At 43.1% G+C, this 27708-nt stretch overlaps 2 protein-coding genes across 3 annotated transcripts; one reads left to right on the plus strand and one right to left on the minus strand.

The window, feature by feature from the left end:
• Positions 1 to 8603: 8603 nt before the first annotated feature.
• LOC103181626 (cold-inducible RNA-binding protein B-like) lies at positions 8604 to 10969 on the minus strand. The gene has a single exon (XM_007898246.2). The coding sequence runs from the start codon at positions 10700 to 10702 to the stop codon at positions 10157 to 10159; it is 546 nt and encodes a 181-aa protein (XP_007896437.2). The 5' UTR covers positions 10703 to 10969; the 3' UTR covers positions 8604 to 10156.
• A 4798-nt stretch (positions 10970 to 15767) lies between these two features.
• Positions 15768 to 27187, plus strand: soul4 (heme-binding protein soul4). Of its 2 annotated transcripts, none has more exons than XM_007898247.2 (6): positions 15768 to 15889; positions 17229 to 17397; positions 18449 to 18534; positions 21864 to 22005; positions 24002 to 24185; positions 26695 to 27187. In XM_007898247.2, the coding sequence occupies exons 2-6, from the start codon at positions 17232 to 17234 to the stop codon at positions 26867 to 26869; spliced, it is 753 nt and encodes a 250-aa protein (XP_007896438.1). In that variant the 5' UTR covers positions 15768 to 15889; positions 17229 to 17231; the 3' UTR covers positions 26870 to 27187. The 2 variants fall into 2 exon arrangements, with proteins under 2 accessions (XP_007896438.1, XP_042189332.1); XM_042333398.1 differs by having other exon boundaries at positions 15769 to 15889; positions 17114 to 17397.
• Positions 27188 to 27708: the final 521 nt, after the last annotated feature.

Below are 27708 nucleotides of genomic sequence, written 5' to 3' on the forward strand. Positions count from 1 at the left end.
TTCTCCCATCATCTCTGCAAAGCGCTTTCTGATGTTATCTGATAAGAAAGATGTTATATAAGTGCAAGTTGTATATAGTTGCAACAAGTCAGCCACAAAAATAGATAAATGGGCTTTTTTCATTTGTTGGCCCATGACAAGGAGCATAAATCCAAGATAGCCACAAGCAGATCTGAAAGATTATTGAAGGAATTTCTTTACCCAGAAACTCATTTCCAGAAGTGTGGTTGAAACTGAAAGCATCAATGCATTTAAGCATACGTAAGGGAGAAAGGAAAAGAGGGGTTTGAAAGGCAGATTAGGATAGGTGGAGGCTTATGTGGAGTATAAACACCAAGATGAACTAGTTGGGATAAATAGCTCAATGCTATATAGACAGCACATTGTAACAAGACTACCCTGTATCAATTTGAGTTTTCTTAATAATCATTTTAGCTTTCCAATCATAAAAGGCTACAATACAAAACTGCAATTGTTCATTTTATCTGGGATTGCTGACCTGTAGATCTATAAGGATTAATTTAATTTAGTCTCCTAGGCTCTTGGAAGTTGGGGGAATGGAAGTATGCTGAAAACTTAGATGCATTGAGGAAAAAACGACTGGAATAATGGACCTGAAATTTTCTAAAATAGTTGAGGGGCATTTCAATGGACTAAGATAGGAAGAATTATGAAGAAGCTGAAATGTCCAAAAATTGTGAAAGGTAAATATTACCATAATTTTGCAACTAATATTTTAGAAGAATTCAAAACAAGGTACTGGAGAGGGTGACATATGAAATGAGAAGGTGCGCAACTGAATACAGGTGGAGCACAAGGTTTAGAATAGATAGAGATTGAACAAGGCATAGCAGGTCCATTTGCCTGTTGCTCAGGTCTATATTAAAGATTTCATGATGCTTTTGGACAAAAGGACTTTGCTCCTGGTGTCCTGGCCAACAGTCATCCAGATGAATTGTTCATTTATGTCATGGCTTTTTGTGGAAACTTGCTAAATGACTGCTGTATTTGACAGCAAAGCACTTTAAGTCTGTAGGATAGGAGCTTTCAATTCTGTATGATAAGAGCTTCAAAAATGCAACTAATTTCTTTGCTGTAATAGAGGATTTATTACGGTCCATTTGTTGCATGTAGCATACAAATGTGGGCATCAGTTTGTCTTATTGGTATCAGTTTGGCTCAGTTGGTCACGCTCTGACTTCTGGATCAGAAAATGGGTCCAGTGTTGGGACTTAAGATCCCAGTGCAGTAGTTCCAGAGGTGCTTCCCCCCACTCCCCATAAAAATACAGTTCCTACATTTCACAGCAATAACCATGAAGTGCTTTGAAAAGGTTTCACATCATATAAAATATATTATTATTTTTGTCATAGAAAATATTTGTACAATTTATTTCCACACTATTAAAACCTGTTTTAATCCAACTCCAACATTGGTACCATAACAACTTCAACACCACAAATTTAAACGTGAAATTTTCCATAATCCTCCCCTTCGCAACCACTAGCCACTTAAACAATTAGTGTGTTTACCATCTAAGAATCTCCATTTCAATAATGATAATAATAATCCTTGCATTTGATGTAGGACTTTATTAAGTTGGTGCGATATTTCAAAGCGCTTCACAGAATATATTGTAAAAGTGAATTGACTGTACATTTTGTGGGTGAAATGCAGCAGTGTCCCACAAACAGTTGTGGATTGAAGTGACCACATTTTTTTTGAAGGGATTATTACCCCTGCAATCCACCAGTTGATTAACAACATGGTTCCTACTTACTGCTGGATAGATAGAGGTGTGTGGAGTAACAAAACTTTCTTAAGATTTCGTCCTGCCCGGGAATTGAACCAGGGTCCACTCACTTGTGAGGCGAGTCCTCGAACCACGTCACAAGACATGGAGTAGCTGAACTTTTACTTTAAGAGGCAGCAGCTGTTTCTCTTTGGCCATTGAATAAACAGACTGTAGTTTTCTACATTATGGAAGTATTTTGACATCTCTGTTGAATTTTCTATCTGGTAACAGAACCCTGTCTGATTTTCCTATGCCTAATCTGCTGAGATTAACTATTTCGGCACAGACCTAATTTAAAATCAACACCTTACAGCAAGGTACAGTACTATCAAATCCACTCAAGGCAACTTTTCTAAAGAGACAGGTCTCCTTAGTAAGGACTTGATTTATGTCCTTTCACCACTTACTTTAAGTGTGCTGGATCATTTACATGATCTGAGGAAATAAGATAGCTGTGATCGTGGTGATCTAACATTCAGCCTTTAAACATACTGGAACTTTGTCAAACAATCCTTACTGGCAGGAAGCGGGACATGGCACATTCAACATGTGTTGACTCAAGTCCAGAGAGCTCCCAACACTTCAGTGTTCATGGAAAGTTCAAATAGAAGCATGTTTCTAGCTAACCTACCCTGGCCAAAAAATGGAGCTACTTGCTCTGATCGCATTCAGTAGGTTATCAGACTACTTGAATACCCTCCTCGCCGATCTCCCCTGTCCGCAAAATCCAATTAATCCAAAACTCCGCTGCCTGCATACTCACCCGCACTAAACTCCGTACCCCCATCACACCAATTCTAGCCAGGCTTCACTGGCTCCCTCCTGGCACCGAACAGATCTATCTCAAGATCCTCTCACTCATCTCCAAATCCCTTCATGCACTGGTACCTCCCTACCTCTCTGACCTGCTTACCCCCCAAACCACTACCTGTTGCCTCTGCTCAACTGGCTCTAGCCTCCCTCTTGTCCCTTGTGCCCTGTTTTAGCCACTATACCCCAAAACTCTGGAACATTTTTCCTCTATCCCTCCCGCCTTGCTCCCTCCTTCCCTATCTTCAGGTCGCGCCTGAAAACCTTTCTCTTTGACCGTGGGTACAGTCACCTCCCCCTCCCCCGGCATTATGCTCCACCACTGCCAAGAGCTCTGGGACGCTTCATAAATGCAAGTTGTTGTTGTTAGGGTTTGGTATTAATTGAAACACGCCATGATTCATGACCACCCAGCCTGGTTCACTGGCAGGACCTGGAGGGGCAAACTGGTCACTGGGGCTACTGATTCTTCTCACTCAACGCCTGTTAATCCTGCAAGCCAAAAGTAGGGTCACCCTAGCTGGACAAGCAGCAGAAAGCTTGCCAGACAATGAATGCGTTCAAGATCAATGTCAAGTTATGCAGTTTTAGCTGATTAAACTCCAGCAGTACACCAATGCACACTGGGATCCCCAAACCTTGGCTTTTACCACTGGAATTAGTAAAGTAGGGTACGTTCCTCCAGGGAGGGAATGAGTATTCTATGGGAATTGCCATGTGTAGGTGGCATGCATTGGTCTGGATACTCTTAAGCATGGTGAAGGGTTTTTGCATGTGTCAGACACTCGTTGACTAATTTTTTTTGCCACAAATACCATTTGAGGCTGTGCCATTAGAATTAATCAAAACAGAACTTGACAAGCATCTGAACTATATTTAAAAAAAAGGGATGTGGAAGAGAGCTCGAAGTGGAATATATAATGTATTAACACTGAAGGATGGTAATACAGTTTGTAGTTTCACACAATGGACCAAATGTCTTTTCTCTGTACTAAAAAATTCTGGTTTTCCCCCTGCTCTCCTATCCAGATAGAACAGTTTACGTTTATATAGTACCTTTCACTTTCGGAGGATATCCTCAAAAGGCTTCTACATTTAAAATCGTCCCTTGCCAATTAGCATAGTCTAAGATAAAAAGTGCAATCTCATTTGTAGCTATTCTCACTTCCCTGCAATATTTATTAATTGAGAACCTGAACTTAAATTTGAGCTCCTGCAAACTTCACCCCCCCCCACTCCCCCGGAAAAAACATCAAATTCACATATTGGAGAGACGAGTGAGGCTGGGATAATTCTCGTTAGAGCACGGAAGGTTGAGGGGAGATTTAATAGAGGTGTTCAAAACTATGTGGAGTTTTGAGAGTAGATAGGGAGAAACTGTTTCCTTTGGTGGATGGATCAGTAACCAAAGGACACAGATTTAAGATAATTAGCAAAAGGACGAGAGGGGAGACAAAGAGACATTTTCCCAGAGAGTTGTTACGGTCTGTAATGCACTGCCTGAAAGGGTGGTGGAAGCAGATTGATAATAGCTTTCAAAAGAGAATTGGATAAGTACTTAAAAAGGAAACATTTGCAGGGCTATGGGATAAGAGTATGGGAGTGGGATTAGTTCGTAGCTCTTTCAAAGACAATCAATTTGCACACAGCAAGGTCCCATAGGCTTGTTGGCCAAGACACTGAAGGAAACAGGAACAGCAACAAATTGCATTTGTATATCACATCGGGAGGACGTCCCAAAGCACTGGACAGGCAGAGTTTTGGACGCGAGCTGGGGTTCGGGATTGGGAAGGGTGAAGGACGGGGGGGAAACAAGATAATCGAAAATCCGGTCGAAAAGGAGGGTCTTGAGATGGGTCTTGAAGGAGGCAAGGGAGGGGCCAAGGCGGAGGCACTACGGGATGGAGTTCCAGAGAGTGGAGGCAGAGTGGCAGACCACCCACCTACTGGTGGGGTGGGCGAGGTGGGGGACATGAAGCAAGCTGGAACCTGCTGAGTGGAGGGAACAGGCAGGATGGTAGAGGGTTAGTAGGTCTCAGGGGTAGGGGTGGAGCAAGACCATGGAGGGCTTTGAAGGTGAGGACCAGGATCTTGAACTGTATCCCTTGTGTGATGGGAAGCCAGTGGAGTCGGTCGAGCCTGATGCAGGAGAGGACATGGGCTGCTGAGTTCTGGATGATCTGGGGAGGCCGACAAGCAAGGAGTTTGCATAGTCTAAGTATGGTGTCAGCCGGGATTTCAGCTGAAGCCTCTAATTGATTTGATCAGAACCTGAGGCTCTGTGCTTCCAATTGAATTAGGCTAACAAATAACACCCAAAATAGACATGAACATATTTTTCTCTATGTCCCCAAAATTGGACCAGCATGTCAACACATTTTCAGACTAATAGTGATCACAATATTGCTCATCACTGGAGAACCCTAAGTTTTAGTTAATCTAAATGCAATACCTTTAGCCATTTTAAATCACTTGATGCATCAATTGAAGTTGCAAATTGAGTTTCCACCTCTATGAATAGAGATTGTGCATTGCAGTTATCCATAATAAGTGATAACATCAACATTTCAAGGCATCACAAAAGGTTAATGTTTTAAAATCAAATGTTTGTTTCAATGACACTACTTGAAAGAGATAAATCATTCACCTAATGCCTGTTTGTGGGACCTTGCTGTGCATACAATGGTTGCCACATTTGCATTACAGGCACAGTATTGACAGAAATGCACTGTGTAGCTTTGAGACTTTTTGAAAGTTACGATTGCAAGGATTATTCAATTGCAACTTTAATGTGCTCACTCCAATGCTGGTTATCATCCTGGTCGACAGAATGGGTTGATGAACCACCATCTCTTTCGCTGCTAAATCAAGCACAAGAGCATCACATTTCCCTTACATCTTATCCATTGGGGCACCACTCACACTCATTCACAAACATCCCTCACATTGGAAAAAGTTAATTTACTAAATGAGGATGTTAAACTCCGCTGTACTCAACTAGCGGCCACATTTCGCCCACAAAATACAGTTAATCCATTTTACAGTATATTCTGTGAAGTGCTTTGAAATAGCTTAAGGTGATAAAGATGCTGTATCAAATGCAAGGATTATTAATAACCTCCATCACACATAACAATGCTTAGCAAAAATCCATTTGGCATATTTTGTATAAGGACTTCCAGCGCCTTCCCAAAGCGTCCCAAGACACTGCACTGTCAAGGATTTGCAACCGTGTTGGGATCAGTCCGGGGGTGAAGGGCACGGAGAGTGAGATTGGGGGGTGACCAAAGGTGCGGTCGAAGAGGAAGGTCTTGAGACAGGCCTTGAAGGAGGCAAGGTAGAAGTAAACGCAGATGGTACTTGAATGCTTCTTGAGCATAGTGGTCCAAGATCCAGTCATGTTCATAAATAGTAACTTCCTGAATAAAACATTTAATTTCTAGTCTCAACTGTATGCAGGTAAAGCAATTTAAATTTTTATAGCACTTTATTTGTCAAAGCTTCTCATTGGGAAGTTCCTTCTGGATTAATGTGAAGAGACTGTTTCAGTAGGCAAAAATATGTATAATTTTCAATTCTAAGGCTGTAAACTCAAGAAACGATAGCAAAGCTACAATTTATAACTGGAATCCAAATTCAGAGATGGGACTGCAGCTTTGTAACTTTTTATTAATGACGTGATAAGGCCTTATATCAACAGCAAATTACATTTGTATATGTACATGTCGAGATTACATGTCGAGAGGATGTCCCAACGGGCTGGACAGTCAGGAATTTGGACCTGAGCAGGGGGTTGGGGTCAGGAGGGATGGGGGGTAGAGGTAATAATAATAATCCTTGCATTTGACATAGCGCCTTATCACGTCGTCGTGACGTCTCAAAGCACTTCACACAATATACTGTGAAGTGAATTGACAGTATATTTTGTGGGTGAAATGCGGCAGCCAATTGCACACAGCAATGTCCCAAAAACAGTCGTGGGTAAAAAGGTATGAGGGTGACCGAAGGCAAGGTTGAAGAAGAGGATCTTGAGACATGCCTTGAAGGAGGCGAGAGAGCAGGGAGAAGGGATTGTGGGATGGAGTGTGGGGGCAGAGGCTGAAGACCCAACCGCCAATGATGGTTCAAGGCGAGTGGGGGACATGGAGCAGGCCAGAGCCTGCTGAGCAGAGGGAGCAGACAAGTCGATATGATATTAGCAGGTCACAGAGACAAGAAGGAACAGGGCCATGGAGGACATTGAAGATGAGGCTTTCGAACTCTATCCTCAAATGCAAGGATCATTCTTAAAAAATGGTCAATTGTGACCACCACTGAGTTATTAACATGGGATGGACAAGCAGAAACAGAGCAACACAGAATGATAATGCAGGAAATTTAATTGAATATTGGAATAAAAATAAGATTATTCCACCCTTCCTGGAGTACTTCCATAAAAGCAATGATTTCTCCTCCCACTCTGTTTCCAGGCAGTGGAAATAATATGTGTGGAACAATGGCTGAGTAAGCACCACACCAGAAGGCAACCAGTGCAGTGAACATAACTTAATGTAAGGCATTAAATGAGGAAAGCAGAAATGGCATTAGAAAGTAGCTGAATTACTTATTCCACATCACTTCTTATTGCTTCGTGTTGTTTGCGTTACAAACACATAGGTTCATAGGTAATCTGCCACCGACCACCTGTTTTAAGTGTAGAACAGGTCTGAACGAGAAAGCGCCTGTTCCAGGGGGAGGGGGGCACAAAGGGACAAGAGTGACGACCATTTCTCCTCCCCCCTCCAAGCACAAAGAGGAGATATACAGCCCCCCCCAAAAAAAATGGTTTCAATTAGCTGTAGAAAGAGGTATTTTTTTTTAGTGGTACTTTGCATCTGAAGTAAGACCCTGGCAAATACTTCCAGCATTTGCAACATTGTTTTGTTTTGCTCGTTTTTTTTCAAAAAACCCATTGAGCTGCATCTCAATTAAAATCAAATTTGAAGGTAAGATTAAAGTTATGTCAAATTTGGCGATAAGATACAGATCAGGAAAATAGGGGTGTGAAAATACACAAGAGGAACTTTTATTAATAAGTTTATGATTGACTCCAAACTTGCATTTGACTTTGGAACAAAGGGCTCAAATCTTGATCATCTGCCAACTCCTGTATGCACGCGGTGCATGGCCTCCAGTAAAATACTTTAATCTACTATATTTTAGAATTTGTACCTAAAATTAACAGATCAGTCTAGTATTCACCCATTTATAACTGACCAGAACAGAGGCCAAATTAACCTTACAAACTACTGGGGCAGTTCAGATTTCTATCAAGCGCTGGAAGGTGGGGGTGGGGGTGGGGTAGAGAGAGAGGAAAGTCCTACAATAGATGCAAGTAGATTTGTTTCAAAGCTAAATGTTGCTACACGAGTAAAATAGGTGCAATTATCTTAATAGTGTAAGCCGATTTTCAAAAACACTTTTAAGCCTTTAGGTAAGAAAAAAAATCCCAAGTTTATATACAGTAATTAAGAGTGGAGTTTTCCCCGCCCCCAAGTCATTCATAACTTCAGATTGTTATCCCGCCCTCAAGTCATTCATAACTTCAGATTGTTACCATCTGTTTGATTTAGATTAAAAAACCATCCATTTTGATGCATCTTTTCAGCAAGCAAAACAAACAACCATCATGTGTTTTGAAAATAAATTAAACCGCTTTGGGAGTTAATATCCCCAAACCTTCTAGTTTGGGATTAAAATCTCCCAAGCTACAAGTCGTAAATTCTTACAACAAATTACAACAAATATTAAGACTTTACCTTCATCTTCACTGCTTCGGTGTGCGTTGAGCTTGAGTTTCAAGTCCTTGTGCACAGTATTTAAAGACATGGTTTCATCCATTAACGAGTGCAGGGAAGCAAATAAATCATTGTAGTTAGCTTGGTGTATAGAGGAAAGTCGTCTGGGTTTGGTTTCCTCGAGCTATTTGAACAATATAACAAAGACGCATCACGAGAGATCCTGAAGCTGCATTTTTATTCAGATATCTATTTAAAAAAAATTCAATTCGGCAAGGTTTAAGTCTCCGAAGTAGCAAGTTTGTGTCCAAAGAACACTGCCAGCGATGAAAATACAATATCAAATGACTATCGACTTTAAAACCAGTAAACAGTTTTCAAAATGTTTTTTTAAATCATGATCCATTTGATTTCAAAAGGTCTCAGAACAGGCTACATGAAAATGTTGGCTTGTTGAGGTTTCCATTTTACTTTCCAGTGATGAGTAATACTCAACAACAAACAACTTGCATTCATAGAGTGCCCTTCACGTGGGGTAGCGTCGCGGAACGCTTAACAGTGGCGGAGCTTGAAGCTGAGCCAGGGAGAGGGGGGAAGTGACCATAGGCTCAGTCCAAGAGGAATGTCTCTACGTCTGATCTGAAAACAGGCAAGGAGGCTGCAAGACGGAGGGATTGAGTCAGTTCCATAGTTTCAGGGCGTAGTGGCTGAAAATACGGCTGCTGATGGTGGAGCGGAGGGGACGAGGGACGTGCAGGAGGCCGGAGCCAGCTGAGCGAAGAGGAGTGGGGTGTGAGCAAGTCAGAGAGACGGGGGGAATGCCTGGGCATGAAGTGATTTATTTGTATGCGAGTGTGAGGATCTTGAAATCGATCTGGTCTGCAAGTACAGTACTGGGGTGATGGGGAAACGGAGTTTATGAACTCTATTGTAAAGAACTCAGACAAATAGTTGAAACATTCTTTCATGACTTTAAAAAAACGTTATCACAAATGGCAGTTTCTTTTGAAAGCAAAGAACGTGCAAAGTTCAACTTCATTATTCCAGGTGAGGAAACCATTGCATTCAAATCACAGCAGTAAATGGAGTTTAAAAAAAAGTTCCCAAAGGACATTTCAATAGAATCTCATTTAATTCAAACAAGAATTGTAACCAGTAAACTGAGTCGATGAAAAGGGAAATCTGAAACCATCTACATTTTTGTTGGATACATCAAGTAGTAATTTATAGTATTATTGTGGGCCTTTTGGGGCCCTCGAATGGACAATAGGCTTTACTCCCTGCGCCGCGTGGAAATGTGAGAAAAACTCACCAGAAAGCAAACTACAGTATATTGTACAAATTCCAATAAGAGTGGAGCGCACACACTTTAGAGACTCGGTGTGCGATGTTTTTTTTTAAAAAACTGCCACTTTTTCGCAATTTCAAATATTCAAGAGAGAAATTATATGTGTGTTTTTTTTAAAAAAAGGTATGAAAATACAGCATTTCGGGGTTTTTTTTTAAAAAAAAAGCAAAGCCCGATTTTTCTTTTTACTTACGAAGAACTGATAACAGATTAGTCACCGTGACTTTTAGTGAAACTGTTTTGATAGTTTTTTTTTGGAAAAAAAAACACACAAAAGGCAACACATCAAAATTCTTCAGAGAGATAACGGAGCTTCCTGGTTCCAAAAGCCTTCACACAAGGAGTTTGGAGGGAGGGAGGGAGGGAGGCAAAGGAGTCTGATCCCGAGCCCAGCAGACGGTCTATTGAGAGGGGAGAGTTGGCTGTTCAATCATAGTTAGATCTGCTGTAGCCGCTGTATCCCTGCTTCTTGTAGCCGCCGCTGCCACCACCACCACCACCTCCGTAGTAGCCGCCACCACCACCACCGCCGCCGCTGCTGCTCCTGTTGTACGAATCATCTCGGTACGAACCGCTCCTGCCGCCTCGAGAGTAGCCACTCCGGGGTTGTCCGCCACCGTAGCCACTGCTGGGCGCGTAGCCGCCCGACGAATAGCCGCCGCCGCCGCCTCCTCGATTCGAGTAGCCGCCACTAGACGAGTAACCACCGCCTCCGCCGGTCTTCTTCTCAGCGTGACCCACGCGGATCTGCCGGCCCTCGATGGACTTGCCGTCCATGGCCATCATGGCATCTTCCGCGTCGTCCGGGTTCTCGAAGGTGACGAAGCCGAAGCCCCGGGAGCGGTGCGTTTCCCGGTTCTTGATCACTCGCACCTCGGTGATCTGCCCGTATTTATTGAACGCTTCCTCCAGCCTCTGCTCGTCCGTGTTGAAGTTGAGGCCTCCGACAAAGAGCTTTCCGTCCTCACACATTTTGGCGTCTTTTTTTTTAAAAAAAACTAAGAGCGAGCGTGTCTGTCTGTGTGTGTCTCTCTCCACATACACACACACACACACACACAGAGCAAAGGCGGAGGTAAAATGGCCGCCCCGCCTTTAGCTCCGCCGATTAGACAGAGGAGGAATTAAAGGAGCGTCGTTTAAACCTATCTGTGGAAAGGCGGCATTGCGCCTCCTTAAGGAGGGCCGGGCTGAGTGCTCGCTGCTGAGCTCCGAAACACTCCCACCAACGTCTGAAAGAATTCACATTCATCTAAATACAGGTTCGTTGTAAAATTAATGAGGTCCACGAACACGAGAATGCACACAAATTCTAGTTTGAAGCGAACGCCAAGAATGTGTCAAAACGTACCTGGTGCGATCTAAGAGTTATACTTACCCAAGAGTTATCCAAGAAAATATTTTTGGTGGTTTGTGAGGGGGGGAGGAGAACTCATAAAACTTTTTTTTTAATCTTTCCACTGTCGGGTGACATCTGTTCATAGGTGCAAAGTGCAAATAAATAAAATTGCAACAAGGCTTAGAATGACAGAGGGAGAGAGAGGTGCTCGGCAGTCTGACATTTGGAAGCCCAACACAGCAGTGAGGAGCAAGGTTCATAATAACCTTTGCACCTCATACCATGAATTACCAGGTTGTCGAGACACCTCAAAGGACTTTGCATGATATACTGTAAAGCGAAGTGACTAAAATGGAGTGGACGTGTCAAAGACAGAGGCTCTCCTGCTTGGCTCTGGTCAGCACTTTCTCACCTCAGGTGCTGATGGCATCAATCTAAACGGATGCACACTCCACCTTGCACAAACAGTGCAGAACTTCAGTGCCTTGTTGGGACTCTCAACTATGCTTTAAACCCCACATCCGTGTCTTGATCCACTCACTTTTCTCCATCGCCGCAACATTGCCTGACTGCCAGTTCTGCGCCTCAGACCGCCGAGATCCTCATTCATGCTTTCATCACATTCAGGCTTGACTGCACCAACTCTCTGCTCACCAGACTTCCCAATTCTTCCCTCCACAAGGTACAGATCATTAAGAATTCTGCAGCTCATGTCCTCTTCTGCTTCAGGCTCCACAAGCTTATAACCCCCCCCCCCCGAAATCAAGAAGTGAGAGAGCCAGAGAAAACTGAGCCAGGCTGACATCTGGTGTTCCCTGCTTGTCAGCCTTCCCAGCTCTTCCCTTCACGAGCTGCAGATCATCCAGAACTCTGCAGCTTGTGTCCTCTTCCGCACTGGGCACCGCAACCCTATTACCCCCACCCTTGCCTGGCTCCCCATTGCCTAGAGGATAGAGATCAAAATCCTCGCCTCCAAGGCCCTCCAAGGCCTTGCTCCTTCCTACATCTGTGACCTACTAACCCCATGTCAACCTATCAGCTCCCTGCCTGCTCCATGTCCCCCAGCCGGCCCGCCCAGCCATCGGCGGTCGGGCCTTCAGCCTCTCTGCCCCAACCCTTTGGAATTCCATCCCACATTCCCTTTGCCTTGCTCCCTGCCTTGCCTCATTCAAGGCATGTCTCAAGACCCCCCTCTTCCACCGGGCCTTCGGCTACCCTCCACCCTCCCTGATCCCAAACCCCCTCGCTTGGGACCAAATCCCTGACTGTCCAGCGCCTTGGGACAACCTCTTGACGTGAAAGATGCTATACAAATGTAATTTTTGCATCTATAATTGAGTAAATTAAACTTTAGACTCGTAACCATGGAAAGAATGGATGCCCTTGTGAAGACTGCTGTCGACCCAATGGAAGCTAGTAAAAATGTAATCAAACCTCAGTGAAAAATTGAAGATGGATAAAAAAATGGCTGCAACATTTGCTTCGGAAATACACTGCCACTATATAAAGTAAATCCTGAAAAACTGTTTGAGACATCCTCCCAGGGTGAAGTCCGCTGTATCAAATGGAAGGATTATTATCATTTAAAGGCAAAGTACTGCAGATGCTGGAAATCTGGTATAAACACAGAAGTCCTGGGAACATGTAGCAGGTCAGGTAGCATAATAATAATAATAAATCTTGCATTTGATATAGCGCTTTTCATGTCAAGAGGACGTCCCAAAGCGCTTCACAGAACATACTGTAAAGTGAATTGACTGTATATTTGTGGGCGAACGCGGCAGCCATCTATGGAGAGAGGAAAATGAGTTAATGTTTCAGGTCAATGAGCTTCCGTCTGAACTGTTCTGATGAAAGGTCATTGACCCGAAAAGTTAACTCATTTTCCTCTCTCCATAGATGCTGCCTGACATGCTGCGTGTTCCCAGCGATTATTATTATATTATTATACATGATATAGCATCCCCTCGCTTGACACCCATGTACAAAAAAAGCTTTCAATACTGTATTCAGTTTGGAAGGTAAATATTGTGAGCAGGAACCAAGTGAGAAGTAAATGCAACCTTGTGGGTCCTTTAATTGGGAGGGAAAAGTGAGCAGGGTTCCTCATGGTCTGCTTTGGGATTGAAAACTTTAGAGTGGCTCTGGTGTTCTACTTTGTAAATCATTAATTCGCCTCATTAAATTTGAGGGTTCCCCATTTCCAATTGCTCTGGCATGTTTCTGCTGTGGCATCGCCTCGCCCCCTTTAACACAAAGGGTCTCCAGAGTTCAGCCTCTTTCTCCTGCTGCCACAACCGCCATTTTGTACCGGTCCCAAAGAGGATGATGTCTCCCACCGCCATTTTACACCGAGGCGGGATTTCGCGAACGCACGGATATCGGCGGTTAAACTAACATTTCGGCACCACCATCGGTTTCAATCCCACACTTTGCTTTGAGATCAGTGAGTGCAACGGCGCCTTTTCCCCCAGATTTTTTTATTATCCCTAAAAGAAAGACGGATGCATCGGGCGCATCGTTATCTTAGCCAGCAGAAAGAAAAAAAGGGTCACCTTTGGTTTAAGGGAAGAGGTGGGCAACTACAATCGACGCTTTAGCGCCATTTTGAAATGAGGCATTTGAAATCGCGCGCCACCAACCGCCACATTAGGGCCGCCGCGCGCCACCAACCGCCACATTAGGGCCGCCGCGCGCCACCAACCGCCACATTAGGGCCGCCGCGCGCCACCAACCGCCACATTGCGCTGCAAGTTGGCGCTCAAACGCTACGCGCAAATGGTTTTGAACTGGTTCACGTTTCGGGTAGACCTGAAACCCAATATATGATACTATCCAGACTTAAATGTCGACTTTCACGTCAGGAAGACGTCTTATGGTAAATTCTCAAGTACTGACTGGATGTTTTAATGAGCGACTGTTAAACAAGCAGTATACATGATCCCTGCTTATACTGCACATTATGGAGGTTTACTGTATACCATTCTAAATGGGATCGAGAAAGCAAATTTAGGACAATAGGGAGGGTTACTGGTTCAGACCCATTCATTCTACAGGAAAATAAAAAAAAGGACATTGCAAACATTGAAGGAGAAAATGATGGGTGGAAATATGAATGAAGATATGGAAGGCAGAGAATAGTCTTGGCCAACAATTCCCCAAATAAACTAGGTTTTTTACATGATTGTTTGTGGGACATTACTCTATGCAAATTGGCTGGTCAGCTCCGGTCCTGATCGCTGACTGTTCTGCGCCTTGGGACGTCCTCCCGATGTGAAAGACTCTTTACAAATGTAATTTTCTTATTGTTGTTTTACTGATGCTAAGCACTGGGTTGACATTATCAACAATTTATCCACAATCTTAAATACAACTCCATTAAGCATTTTGTTCCCTTGCACCAAAGCAAGTTATTTTACACTTTCCAGATCTGTCATCCATCGGGCCTTACCGTGCAAAATATCCCAAATCCTTTTGGATCTAATCTCATTCTTCCTCATTATTGTTTCCTATTTTAATATCTGCAATTTGGAAATTTTGCTTAGGACACCTTCATTCCATGTCATTGTAAGGTTTGTATTAAATTACAAATTATACACTTTACACTTTGAATAATTTTCAATTAAAGGTGTCCATTATATCCTTTTGTAAGTAAACTTTATCTCCTGTTTTGTAACTCCTATCTTAACTATTAAATGCCTAAATGGAAACTTGTCAAAGGCTTTGACTTACCACATATTTTTTAAACCAAAGATATTTCATTGTTATTAATAGTGTCAGGTATTGGAAAAAGTGAAGTTGCAATGTGACATGGCTTGGATGTGGGGAAGAAAAGACAGTTGAGGGTCGAACAAGACACCACCGGGGTTCCTGACTGGCTTGGTGAGTTGAAGTGTGCAACCATGGAGATTGATGTTGCCAGAGCCTGAGGTGCTGAGGCGCTGCACCTCAAGCTTTTATTCTACAAAACGGAAAGATTAGAATATATTGAGTATTATTTGGTTGTATATTTTTCAACTTCATTTTAACAAAACCCATGCGTGAATATTTTCTACATACATTTCCTTAGTAAGATCAATTCTATACCGACCATCATGTAACTTAAAAACTAAAAGCTTCACATTCACTGTTTGTGATGAAATGTAAATTAAATTATGGACTTTCATCTTTAGGGACTGAATACTTGGGGTACAATTTTCACGAAAAGGTTAAAGCTTGAGTCCGATGCATGCACTGTAAATTCACTTTACAGTGTGTTCTGTGAAGCGCTTTGGGATGTCCTCCCGACGTGAAAAGCGCTATATCAAATGCAAGGATTATTATTATTATTATTATGCCATCCAGGAAGATTAACGCTTGGGTTGGGTTATTCACCATAAGATTAATAATACCTTTAATAATAATAATAATATGATCCGTAAAATGGTTAACTCTTTGTGGTTATGACTTTATTCGCAGTCTTACACTCTCATAGCGGGTTAATGCTTGGGTTATGATCCTTCATCACACAGGATGCACGATCCTTAAAGCTGGTGCCTTCTCTGTCATGTCACCCTCTGCAGAGCCACTTGACAGCGTCGTGGCGTCTGTGCGTAAAGCCGAGGCTGCTCCGCGCGAGTTAAAACCCGACAACACGAGCCGTCATTTTCAGCGGATATTTGAAGCTCGTGAGGGTTCAGCCGCTCCGTCTACGGAAAGAGCGTCATTTCGTGTCGTGTGCGCTGCCGAAAGCTCTCCGGGGGGAGAGCGCCTTCCCGGGGAGCGCCTGGTCGCGGTGTGACGGTTGGGAGGGACATGGCGGCCGCGGCACTGATTTCCAGGTAAACAGGAGGGAGAGACCCGGTAAATTTGCGGCCTGGGAGTGCGGTGTCGGGGTGCGGGTACTGACACCTGGTAATGGAGTGACACCGGGGGAGCAACACAAGCTGCCCTTGTAGAAACACATTCATATTTATCATCATCATCATCATAATAATAATAATAATCCTTGCATTTGTTATTGCGCTTCAAGGGGATATGCAACAACAATCCTGTGTCAGCAACTCCTGCATCCCCGAAATGGGTGTGAAAAAAGAGCTGTTAAACTGAGGTCTCACCTGCCTATTCAAGTGTTTTTTTAAGACAACTATATAAAGAGAGAAGTTTTTCCAATTCCAAATCCTCCAGACTCATCGGTCGTTCACTTCATGGCTGTTTGTAGAACTTAATAATAACCGTCCTTGCATTTGACGTCGCGTCTTGTCACGGAGTTGATACGTCTCAAAGTGCTTCAGAGAATAGCTACCCGTAAAATCAGTAATTTGTGGAGATGTTTGTACTCTGAAAATGTAAGACTGTAATGAGTTTAGTAACCAATACATCAGTATAGGTTTGCTTTTGCCTGGGAGAGTCTGCCTTTTGGCTCTAACGTGCTGCGTTATTCCAATTCATTTCCTACTCCCAATAACTGAATCTGCACTGGTATATTGAAATAACCTGTACATGATTCTGATTGTATGGCATGGCTTCAAGCCATTAAACCAAGTTTCACCATTTTAAATGCTTTGATAATTGATCCCAGCCTCCTAAGGTCCAGACAATACATTCCCATACAACCAGTCTTTCACACAAATAATTCAATTAGGATTGTCAAACCTAGGCTCTGATCAGCTCGTGTCTAATCATAATACTTGTAATCTATCTATCCAGTTACATTCAGCTACAAATTCTACAGTCACTGCACTTTACAGTAAATCACATGAAGCACTTTGAGAGGGCCTCTCCAAACTCTCTCTTGTCAATAATTGTTTTAAAGATGTTTTTGTGATGTTTTAATATGAAGAGATTATATCAATGAGGAATTCGGTGGAGTATAAACACCTCATGAACTAGTTGGACCAAAAGACACGTTTTGTAGCACATTACTTTATGTAGGTTCATCCAATCATAATGGGCTGGATTCAATATAATGAAAATATGGCAAATGTGCCACCTCTGTGCCACCCAGTTTCTTCCATATCAATGAGCATAGTATTTAAAGATTCTATTTTTGTTTGTATTTGCAGCTTCAAAAGGTAACTTTAAACCTGGGAGGGGTGACAGAAAGTTAGAGACTAAATTCTGTGCTAATAGGGACTTCCACTAACATTGACCTGATTGTGTGCCACTCTCCGGGAGAAGGGAATGGCTCTCATTACACTGGAGGATCTAGCAGAGTTGGAGGAAGAGGATGCTGTCAGTGCCGCTCCTAGCAACCCCGAACCAATGGATGAAGATGAAGAGCAACATAACCAGCTCTTTGCTCATTGGCAAAGTGTTGCCAACACACATCAAGTGGACCTTCCTCGAGGTGAGTGATATCAATCAGAAAGGTAGAGGCATAATAACAACAACTTGCATAGGGTAGCGTCTCAGATGATTGACAGTGGCGGAGGCTGATGCTGAGTTAGGGAGAGAGGGGAGGTGACCGTAAGCATGGTCAAAGAAGAAGGTCTTCCGGCACAACCTTAAGATGGGGAAGGCGCAAGGTGGAGGGATTGAGAGAGAGTTTTCTAGAGTTTCGGGGTATAGTGGCTGAAAGTGCAGCTGCCGATGGTGGAATGGAAGGCACAAGGGACAAGCAGGAGGCCGGAGTCAGTCGAGTGGATTGGGGAATAAGCACGACGTTCATAATGTGTGATTATCAGAAGCAAGAAGTATTTTGAATTCTGCATTGTTTGAGGTTCATTGGATCATTACAGTATAGAAGGAATGAATTTGGTCTATCAAAATAATGCTAGTGCAAGTTCCTCCACTGTAGGTATCTACAACAACAACAACAACAAGACTTCATTTATAGAGGGCCTTTCAAGTTGGGAGGACGTCTCAAGGCGCTGGACAGTTGGGTCGGGACCCGAGCAGGGGGGAAATGGTCAGGGTGAGGGGAGAGAAGGGAGGGAGCGAGGAGGGGGGGGGGGTAGAGAGTCGAGAGAGGAGCTGAAGGCACAGTCGAAGAGAAAGGTCTTGAGACTGGCCTTGAAGGAGGAAAGGGAGGAAGCAAGGCGAAGGCACTGGGGAATCTACTCTAACCTTAGTTCTCTGCTCTTGCTCCTTACTTTCTTTCAGCTATCCCATTGGAACTGTCCACTCTTAATTCCAATTTGCTGCTCTTCCCCCCATCTTTTATATTATTCCCACTTCAAGTGCTTCTTTAATTATATTCTAAATGTTATTCTAGTCTTTTCATCAGTAACAACTTGTCATAAAACAATCTAGGTTCTTATAACCCTCTGCGTCCAAAAATATCAATGTGATTCATTTAGCATTTCACTTAGTATTCATATGAGTCAAGCTGATGGATGTTAATGTTGTGAATCAATGGTGAGTGTCACATTCTTTCTCTGTGGCTATAATTGTTACAGAAATGATGGGACCAATTCAGCAGTTAATAAGACACAACCAAGTGCAGGAGCACGTGCCCTACCTCCCTGGCACTCGCTTTGAGAAGGTAAGTCACTTATTCGGACGGAATGGTCTCATTGTTTTGCACTGAAATGTATATTTCCAAAGATTTGGTTTTGTAGGCGAACACACAGTTAATTTGTGCACAGCAGTTCCCACAAACAGCCAGGAGATGAATGACCAATTTATTCCGAAGAATTGTTGGCACATAGACTGGAAGAAACTCGCTTTTTTTACTGAATCTCCAGTTAAGGTCTCATCAAAACGATGGCATCGGCGAGCATGCAACACTTCCTCAAAACTGCACTGGAGTGTCAATCTACACCATGAACTCGAAGTCCCCGATGAGGGGTATTAACCCTCAATCTTCTGATTTAGAGGGAAGAGTATGACCGATTAAGCATTATTAAGTACAATATCAAATTGCATTAATATAATGCCTTTCATGTTGGGAGGATGTCCCAAGTAGCAAAAATGGGGGAAAAGCTCACTATGTTGTAGAACCTGTCTTATCTGAAGCTATACAATTGAAAAAAATTGTTTAGGATAGCTGCTTGTGTGTATCCAGGCAAAAAAAACCTTAACATTGAAACTATATTTTAAATTGAGAATAGGTATGTGAAGGGCCGAAGCCAGAGTGCAAGAGATTCAGTGAGATAAATTCCAGTAGTGGTTAATGCCAGAGATTAAAACACAGGAGGCCATTTGGCCCATTGAGTCTATATTTTTTGGGTGAGCGAGGTGTCTGATACGTGCTGAAACCCATCATTGTGCTTAAGGTTCGATTCCCGGGAAGCAAAACGTTAGGCAAGTTTCCTTGTTCTACATGCCTGTTTACCTAGCAGTAATTAAGAACCCGGTTATTAATCGACTGGCGGATGGCTTTTCCGGGAGTTGTAATTCTTTCAAAATAAATAAATAAAAATAATTTGGTCACTCAACCCATGAATGTTTGTGGGATGCTGCTGTGTGCAATTGGCTGCCGAGTCTCACCCACAAAATATACAGTCAAATCACTTTACAGTATATTCTGTGAAGCGCTTTGAGACGTCTAGAACAACACAATAACAAGATTACATTTGCATAGCAATGTAATATGTAATATATAAGGCAATATATCAAATGCAAGGATCATTATTATTAAGAGTATCCAAACCAAAATGAGAATCCTATGCTTATCACCTACACATGGAAATCCCAGAGATAAATTGTTGGAATGGAATGCGCACTCTCTGTCTGGAGGGACACATCCTGTTTACCTAATTCCGGAGAGTAATAGGTGCAGGTTGGCAAGAGCCAAGGTTTGGGGACCCCAGAGAGTGTGTTGGGGGTTACTGCTGGAGTCTAACCAGCTAGAACCGAATAGCTTGCCATTGATAGCACTATCTGCCAAAGTTTCCCGCTACTTGTCCAGCTGGGACCACACATTATTAGGGCTTTGGTTTGCAGGGGTAATGGGAGCTGAGTGGGAGGAGTCCCTGCCCTCAGTATGGTGAGCCTGTATGGTGTTAGCTTTACTTTGTTGCCCTAATCACAACTCCCTGTTCTTTCCCTGTACTCAGAACAAGGGAACATGGTCTTAAAATTAGAACTAAACCAACTAGAAGCAAAATCAGAAGACAATTTTTCACACAAAAGGTTTGTTCTTTGAAGGAACAAATTGATTCTTTCGTGATAGAGTTATTATTTTCCAAAATAGTCAAATCAAGAGGCCTCCATGAGAACCCGGTGTGGTTGTGGATGCAGCATTGCTGCCATCTAGTGGCTACCGTAAATGCTGTACTTTAATGAAAGGTTTCAGGAGGGATGGCAAGACCATCAAATAGTACAATAGCGAGGATGTCGTTCTATAATTTGACACTTACTGCAGTGCAGGGTGGGCACTGCATTGTCAGAGGTGTCACCTTTCATCCTTAAACTGAGCTCCCAATTGCGCACAGCAGTGTCCCACAAACAGTCATGGATTGAGTGACCAAATTATTATTATTGTTGTATTTTTTTCTTGAGGGATTATTATCAGGCATGTAGAGTAAGGGAACTTGCCCAAGGTTTCGCCCTGCCAGGAATCAAACCCAGGTCTCTCGCTTGCAAGGCGAGTGCTCTAACTACTGAGCTACAGAACTCCACAAGCAAAAGACCCATATTACAGATACTGAATAATAATAATTCTTGCATCAGGCATTATTGATCTTGCAAGTGTTTCTAGAGCTGGAAACACTGTTGAGACTGGTCGTGATCATATAAAGGGAGCCAGCCAGCCAGTTTATACTGAATCAGAAGTGGCATTAACAGCGACCAAAAGACTCAAAGCACAACTGGTAGCCATTTTATTCCTCCCTGGACCTATTGTAATGCAGTGTTTGATTCCATAAAATTAGACGCAAGCGTTTTGACAAAACACTGTGTTATAGTGGGGACACACTGTGCTTGATTGTTCAGTGTTGTATTTCCTGCAAGTTTGGAGAATGCAAACAGCAAGACCAAAGACCAGGAAATAATGTATTTTAAAAAAGATGAAAGAAAACCTTTCATTTAAATTGGGCTTTCGAGGTACAATTATAACAGGAGGCTACAATGCAATTATAGTGTATAGTTTAATTATATTAATAGAAATCAGATACAACAGCATTAGTAAAAGAATAACCTGCTAGTTTTGGTATCTGTTGTGTTATAATAATAATAATCCTTGCATTTGATATAGCGCTTTTCATGTCTTCTAGACGTCTCAAAGCACTTCACAGAATATACTATAAAGTGAATTGATTGCATATTTGTGGGTGAAATGCGGTAGCCAATTGTGCACAGCAGTGTCCCACAAACAGTCGTGGATTGAAGTGACCAATTGTATTATTTTTTTTCTTCTTGGACGGATTATTATCTGGTGTGTGGAGTAAGGAAACTTGCCCAAGGTTTCACCCTGCCGGTAATTGGACCCAAGTCTCTCGCTTGCGAGGCGAGTGCTCTAACCACTGACCTGCATGATCCTATGCACCAACATCTAAAAGTTCCATTCAGTGTAATGCACAGCTCCATTGGCACAACTGTAATGGGAAACCCTATCAGTGGCCAACATCACTAAAACATTGTGATATAACCCTGAATAGATTGTCTTACACGCGATGTGTAAACTATTTGCAAAGAAGCAATCACAGATGCTGTTAATTATGTAATTAACAACCAATAAAGATGATTTATGAAATTAGTATAATTGTTTAAGGCCCATGTACATGGTTTAAACATGGTATGTAGATGCAACAACAACATGTAATAGTCACTGTTTCAGAAAACAAATGTTCTACAGTCAGAACATCACAGAAGAGGGAGAGAAAACAAAGCTGATGTGTTAGAACATGTCATTTATAATTTGTGTTGCAGTGTAATGAGACTGCCTATGAAGAAAGGTTATACCCAGCTGGAAAATGGGCATACATCAGTAGAAGTGAAAAGCTGTATGAACAGAGCATCTCCATGGGGTTCATGAAACTCATGCGTTATATCTGCAGTGAAAATTCAGCAGGTAATAACTTACATTTATACAATACTGTGAAAGAAACATTGTGAAGCGCTTCACAGAATATTGAAATTAAAGTGAAGGTTGTTATGGAAGCAAATGCAGAAGCTACTTTACATCAGCAATAAACATTCCACGTACAACTGATGTATGAGCAGCCAATTAATAAGGTGTTTGAGGTAGATTTAGATGAGTGAATATAAACCAGAAGAACTGGGAAAAGCAAGTTTACAATGGGAGGAGGACAATCTGTGTCTGTCTGTGGAAGAGTTGTTAAAAAAGTTGGGTATTTTGGTATATTGGAAGGCTCAGCCATTGTTTTGCTTTGGTGCTGAAAATCCATTACGTTGACCTGGAGAACAGCACTATAAATGAGTATTTGACTCTCGTTAATGGATATTGCGTTGTTTTGTGAGTACTAAACAAAGCAGAGAGAATGATCACTGTAACACTGTCAACATTAAGAGGTTACATACACCTCTCACTAATATAAGATCAAAATAGTGCCTACAAGTATTAATCTAGAACACAAAGTTCACTGTAAACACTTTATTGCCACTTCTTACAATGCTTAGATAATGTTTATCTCTGCTTCACCGACACAGGGAGCCACAAAATAGCCTCTTTATCACAACCTCTGATATCTATAGTTTATGGTTCTCATTGTCAGATAACTACAGTACACTTGTATCAATTTAAAATTGTATCACTATAGTGATGGTCCAACTTTTGCTTAGATGTAATCCTTTCTACAATTTATATTTATATAGCACCTTCCATATTGAAAGGATAACTTGAAGCGCTTCACACAACTGATTGGGAGCCTGAGCTGGGGAGGGGGAAAGCTGAGCTGACCTGTGCTAATCGCAGCTGTGGAGGGGAAGATAGTCGAGTAAGTTCCAGAAATAGGATGGGATGAAGCCATTGGACACATTTGAAAGTAGGATGAGGATCTTGAATTTGATTCGCAAGGGGAGTTGAGTGAGGATGGGGCTGATGGACTTGTGGAACCTGATGCAGGGGAGATGTGGGCTACAGAGTTGTGATTGTGCACTACACATTGCATAGGGAGGAGCTCGGAGGCTGGTGAGCAGAGCATTGGAATAATCAAGCCTGGACGTGATGAATTATAATAATATTTGCATTTGATATAGCGCCTTATCATGTCTTCGAAACATGAAAGTGCTTCTCAGAATATACTGCAAAGTGAAAAATTGACTGTGTATTTTGTGGGCGTAGATGAGAGTCTTGGCAGCTGAGTGGAGTGTGATTGGCGGAAGTGGGGGGATGGGGATGGGGGATACAAAGATGAGGGAAAGCCGTGCAAGTGAGAGCCCATTGAATGGATGTTTGGGGGTCGGTGGGGCATGGATTATCCTGGTAAGTGCAAGCTGCAGCACTATTAGGTAGGGTGGCCCTAGCTGGACAAACGGTGAGAATCTTGCCAGACTGTGCTTACACTGGTAACTACATGGTTTTAGCTGGTTAAAATCCACCAATAAAGTCCTGGTCTTGGTTCTTGCCAACCTGTGCTTAATACTTTCTGAAATTAGGTAAAAAGGGCTTGTCCCTCTGGGGAGAGAGTTCAAGCCACTGCAGGCACAGGGAACTTTCCTTGCATTGGTAGAAGTCATAATAATTAATAATAATCCTTGCATTTGAATAGAGCATCTTGTCAGGTAGTCGAGATGTCTCAAGGAGCTTCACAGATATTCACTGCCATTGATCTGTTTTCACAGGCATTGCTTTTGGGGTTGGTTGGGGAGGGTTCCACCTCTGGCAGATCCAAGGAACATTTGATGTAATAAATATCAAATTTAAGTAAGAACATTCTTAAAACTGCTCAGTTGATCCCAGAGTAATAGTTCTCTCAGGAATAAATACCAAATAAAAACATTTTAATGTAGTCTATGTAGTCAAACATTCTTTAGCCCCTATTTGTTCTATCATCTTACCTTCTGGTTTTCTCCCCTTTCCTCCTCTCCTGCTGCTCCCTGTCTAGGTCATCACCTTGGTATGACCATTCCCATCATCAATGAGATAAGGATAGTCACAGAAGGGAATTGCTTGACCCCAGAGGTGGTCACTGCCTACTATCTACCAGCAGTGTTTCAAGACCAGCCACCACAGCCCATGGATCCAGACATTGAAATTGTGGAACGTCAACCCATGAGTGTTGTCACCAGGTGAGTGAACTGGTTACTTCACCTTGGCACCACATCTCAGGCACTAACAGCATCAATCTACATGGATGCACACTCCACGTCATATAGCCAGTGCAGACGCTTGTTTAATTCTCAACTGACACTCAATCACCCTTGTCGCCTACTAAACCCCCCCACCATGCCTCCTTCATCACCCTCTCCTCCTACCACAGCCCCACCCCCAACTGCGTTGCCCCCATCTCTCCCTCCTTCCTTCCCCCACCAGCACCCGGATGAAGCCCCACCATCTGCTGCCTCGAACCGCTCCCCACCCAGTTTCTGGTCACTCAACTCCCCCTTTGCCCCCTGCTGGCTGATACAATCAACCATTCCCTCTCCTTAGGCTCTGTCCCACTCCCCCTCAAAACCGCTGTCATCATTCTTCTTCTTAAAAAATCCACCATCGATTCCTTCAACCTCACAAAGTTCAGACCCATCTCAAACCTGCTCTTCCTGGCCAAACTTTTGGAACGTGTCATTGCAAACCAACTTCGCTCACACCTTTCCCTACACTCCCTACTCAAACCGCTCCAGTCTGGTTTTCGCTCTGCCCATAGCACAGAGACAGCGTTTGTCAAAGTAACAAATGACGTCCTCAGTCTCTGACCAGGGCTCCCTCTGCCTCCTCGATCGCCTGGTCCTCTCTGCTGCGTTCGATACAGTCAATCATGCCATCCTCCTCGACTGCCTCTCCTACCTCATCCACCTTAGTGGGACAGCACACGCATGGTTCGAGTCCTACTTAACAAACCGCCAAGAATACATCTCAGCAAATGGTTTTCCCTCCTGCCCACGCCTGGTCACCTGCGGGGTACCCCAAGGCTCCATTTGTGGCCCCCTCCTTTTTCTTATCTACACGCTCCCTCTCGGCGATGTCATTCGCAGACACGTGGTCAACTTCCACATGTATAAGGATGACTCCCAAATCTGCTTCTGTTTGATGGACATCAAGGCCTGGATGAGTGCAAATTTCTGCAGCTGAATATCGGCAATATGGAAGCTATGCTATTTGGCTCCCATCAATTTATTTTCTCCTGCAGGTCTGAACTTTTCAACCTCCCTGGGCCCTCCTTCAGACTCATCAAATCCGTTAAGCGTTCTGTTCGATCCCCAACTTTCCTTTCTATCCGTTCCTTACAAAAACAATAATAAATTGGTCATTTTCAATCCACGACTGTTTGTGGGACATTGCTGTGCGCAATTGGCTGCCACGTTCGCCCACAAATATACAATCAATTCACTTTACAGTGTGTTCTGTGAAGCGCTTTGGGACGTCCTCCCGACGTGAAAAGCGCTATATCAAATGCAAGGATTATTATTATTATTCTGTGAAGCACTTTGGGACGTCTAGAAGACGTGAAAAGCGCTATATCAAATGCAAGGATTATTATTATCAGGACTGCTTTTTTCCACCTCGCCACATTGCCCTCCTCCATCTGTACCTCACATCCGACGAAACCGAAATCCTTGTCGACACCTTCGTCACTTCCCACCTGGACTATTCCAATGCCCACCTAGCTGGTCTCCCCAGCTTCACCATACACAAAATTCAATTAATTCAAAACTCTGCCGCCCAGATACTCACCCGCACAAAACTCTGTATTGCCCGTCACACCAGTCCTTGCCAAGCTCCACTTGCTTCCGATTACCGAATGGATCGATTTCAAGTTGTTAGTTGATTGGTAGATCGCTTTTCCGGGGGTAATAATTCCTTTTTAAAAAAAATTGGTCACTTCAATCCACGACTGTTTGTGGGACACTGCTGTGGGCAATTGGCTGCCACGTTTCACCCACAAAATATACAGTCAATTCACTTTACAGTACATTACCTGAAGTGCTTTGAGATGTGATAAGGCGCAAATGCAAGATTATTACAACAACAACAACTTGCACTTATATAGCGCCCTCCACCCAGGGTTACGTCTCAGAGTGCTTAACAGTGGCAGAGCCTGACTCTGGGTCAGGGGGTGGGGGGAGGTGTCCGTAGGTACAGTTGAAGAGGAAGATCTTCAGGCGAGACTTGAAAAAGGGTGAGAGGGGGCAAGGGGGAGGGATTGAGGGAGAGTGTACCAGAGTCGAGGAGTAGTGGCTGAAAGCGCGATCTCTGATGGTGGGACGGAGGGTGCGAGGGATGAACAAGAGGCCAGTGCCAGTCAAGTGGAGTCGCCGGGTGGTGGATTGGGGAGTGAGGAGGTGCCAGAGTGTGAAAGGATTTGAACACGAGAGTGAGGATCTTGAAGTCGATCTGTTCGGTGTTGGGGAGCCAGTGGAGCATGGCCAGAACTGGTGAGATGTGGGTATGGAGTTTGGTCCAGGTAAGTATGTGGGCATCAGAGTTCTGGATGAGTTGGTTCTTTTGAATAGTGTAGCTGGGGAGACCGGCGAGGAGTGCGTTTGAGTAATCCAATACTTCACAGTAATTGCTATGAAACGCTTTACAGACAGTTTGACATGAAAGATGCTATAAAAATTAAATGTTTTTCTTCCATAGAGTTTTTTTTGGAACAGTCAATGAGGAGATCATACTGCAGGAGATTCAGGCTTTGACTGATTTGCTGGGCACCACAGATGCCTACTCGAGGGATACCTATATTATCGCTACATACGAAAATCCTTCTGTCACGCAACGAAGAAATGAAATTTGGTTTATTCACACATCCCAGTAACAGCGACAAGGCCTCACGACAATGATTGACAGGTTATTTGATGATCTAGAGAATTAAATGGAATTTCAGCAGCAATCTAAACATACCCAGGCTTCCTTTGGGGCTGCATATATGCACCTTTATATATCGCCTTTCACGCAGGGTATTATGGCGATGTACAAGGACTACACTATCTCTGGGTGCCATTCACTCCTGTACCTTAAGGGAATGCTCTTGCTTTTCTTGCAATTTAGGATTTTCTTCCTATTCACCATTTGCTTTGTCAGATCCAGTTTATCTTTATCATCAGTTTATCATCCAGGACTTGATGTCCGCCTCGCTCCCTCCTTAGTCTCCTTCAAGTCCCGCCTCAAGACCCTCCTCTTTGACCATGCCATCAGCCATCCCCCCCCTCCCCCCCCACTCCGACCCCAGCTCGGGTCTGAAATGCTGTACACTGTCCAGGGCCTTGGGATATCCTCCCGACGTGAAAGGCGTTATACAAATGTAATCTTGTTGTTGCTTAGTTGCAACTATGTGGAATTATTTTTTTCTATCCAATACTTTTCTCTTGTTGTCCAACAGTTTGGACGTCCTCCTGACGTGAAAGGCGCTGTACAAGTGTAATTTATGGTTGCTTTTCTTGTAGAATCGACAGTGCAGCTGGGTTTGTGGATTAGATCTTAATTCAATAATATTAGTAGGTATTGAAGCTGGATCAATGGAATAATTTGAAAGGGATAGAGATAATCTCCAAAACAATAAAAATATTAAAGGATATGGGGAAAGAGATGGAAATTGGGCATTTTTCTTTTAAAAAAGAGGGGTATAAATAATAAGCAATAATCCTTACATTTGGT

This window comes from Callorhinchus milii, unplaced genomic scaffold, assembly GCF_018977255.1.
Source record: "Callorhinchus milii isolate IMCB2004 unplaced genomic scaffold, IMCB_Cmil_1.0 Scaffold3, whole genome shotgun sequence".
Lineage (NCBI taxonomy): Eukaryota > Metazoa > Chordata > Chondrichthyes > Chimaeriformes > Callorhinchidae > Callorhinchus > Callorhinchus milii.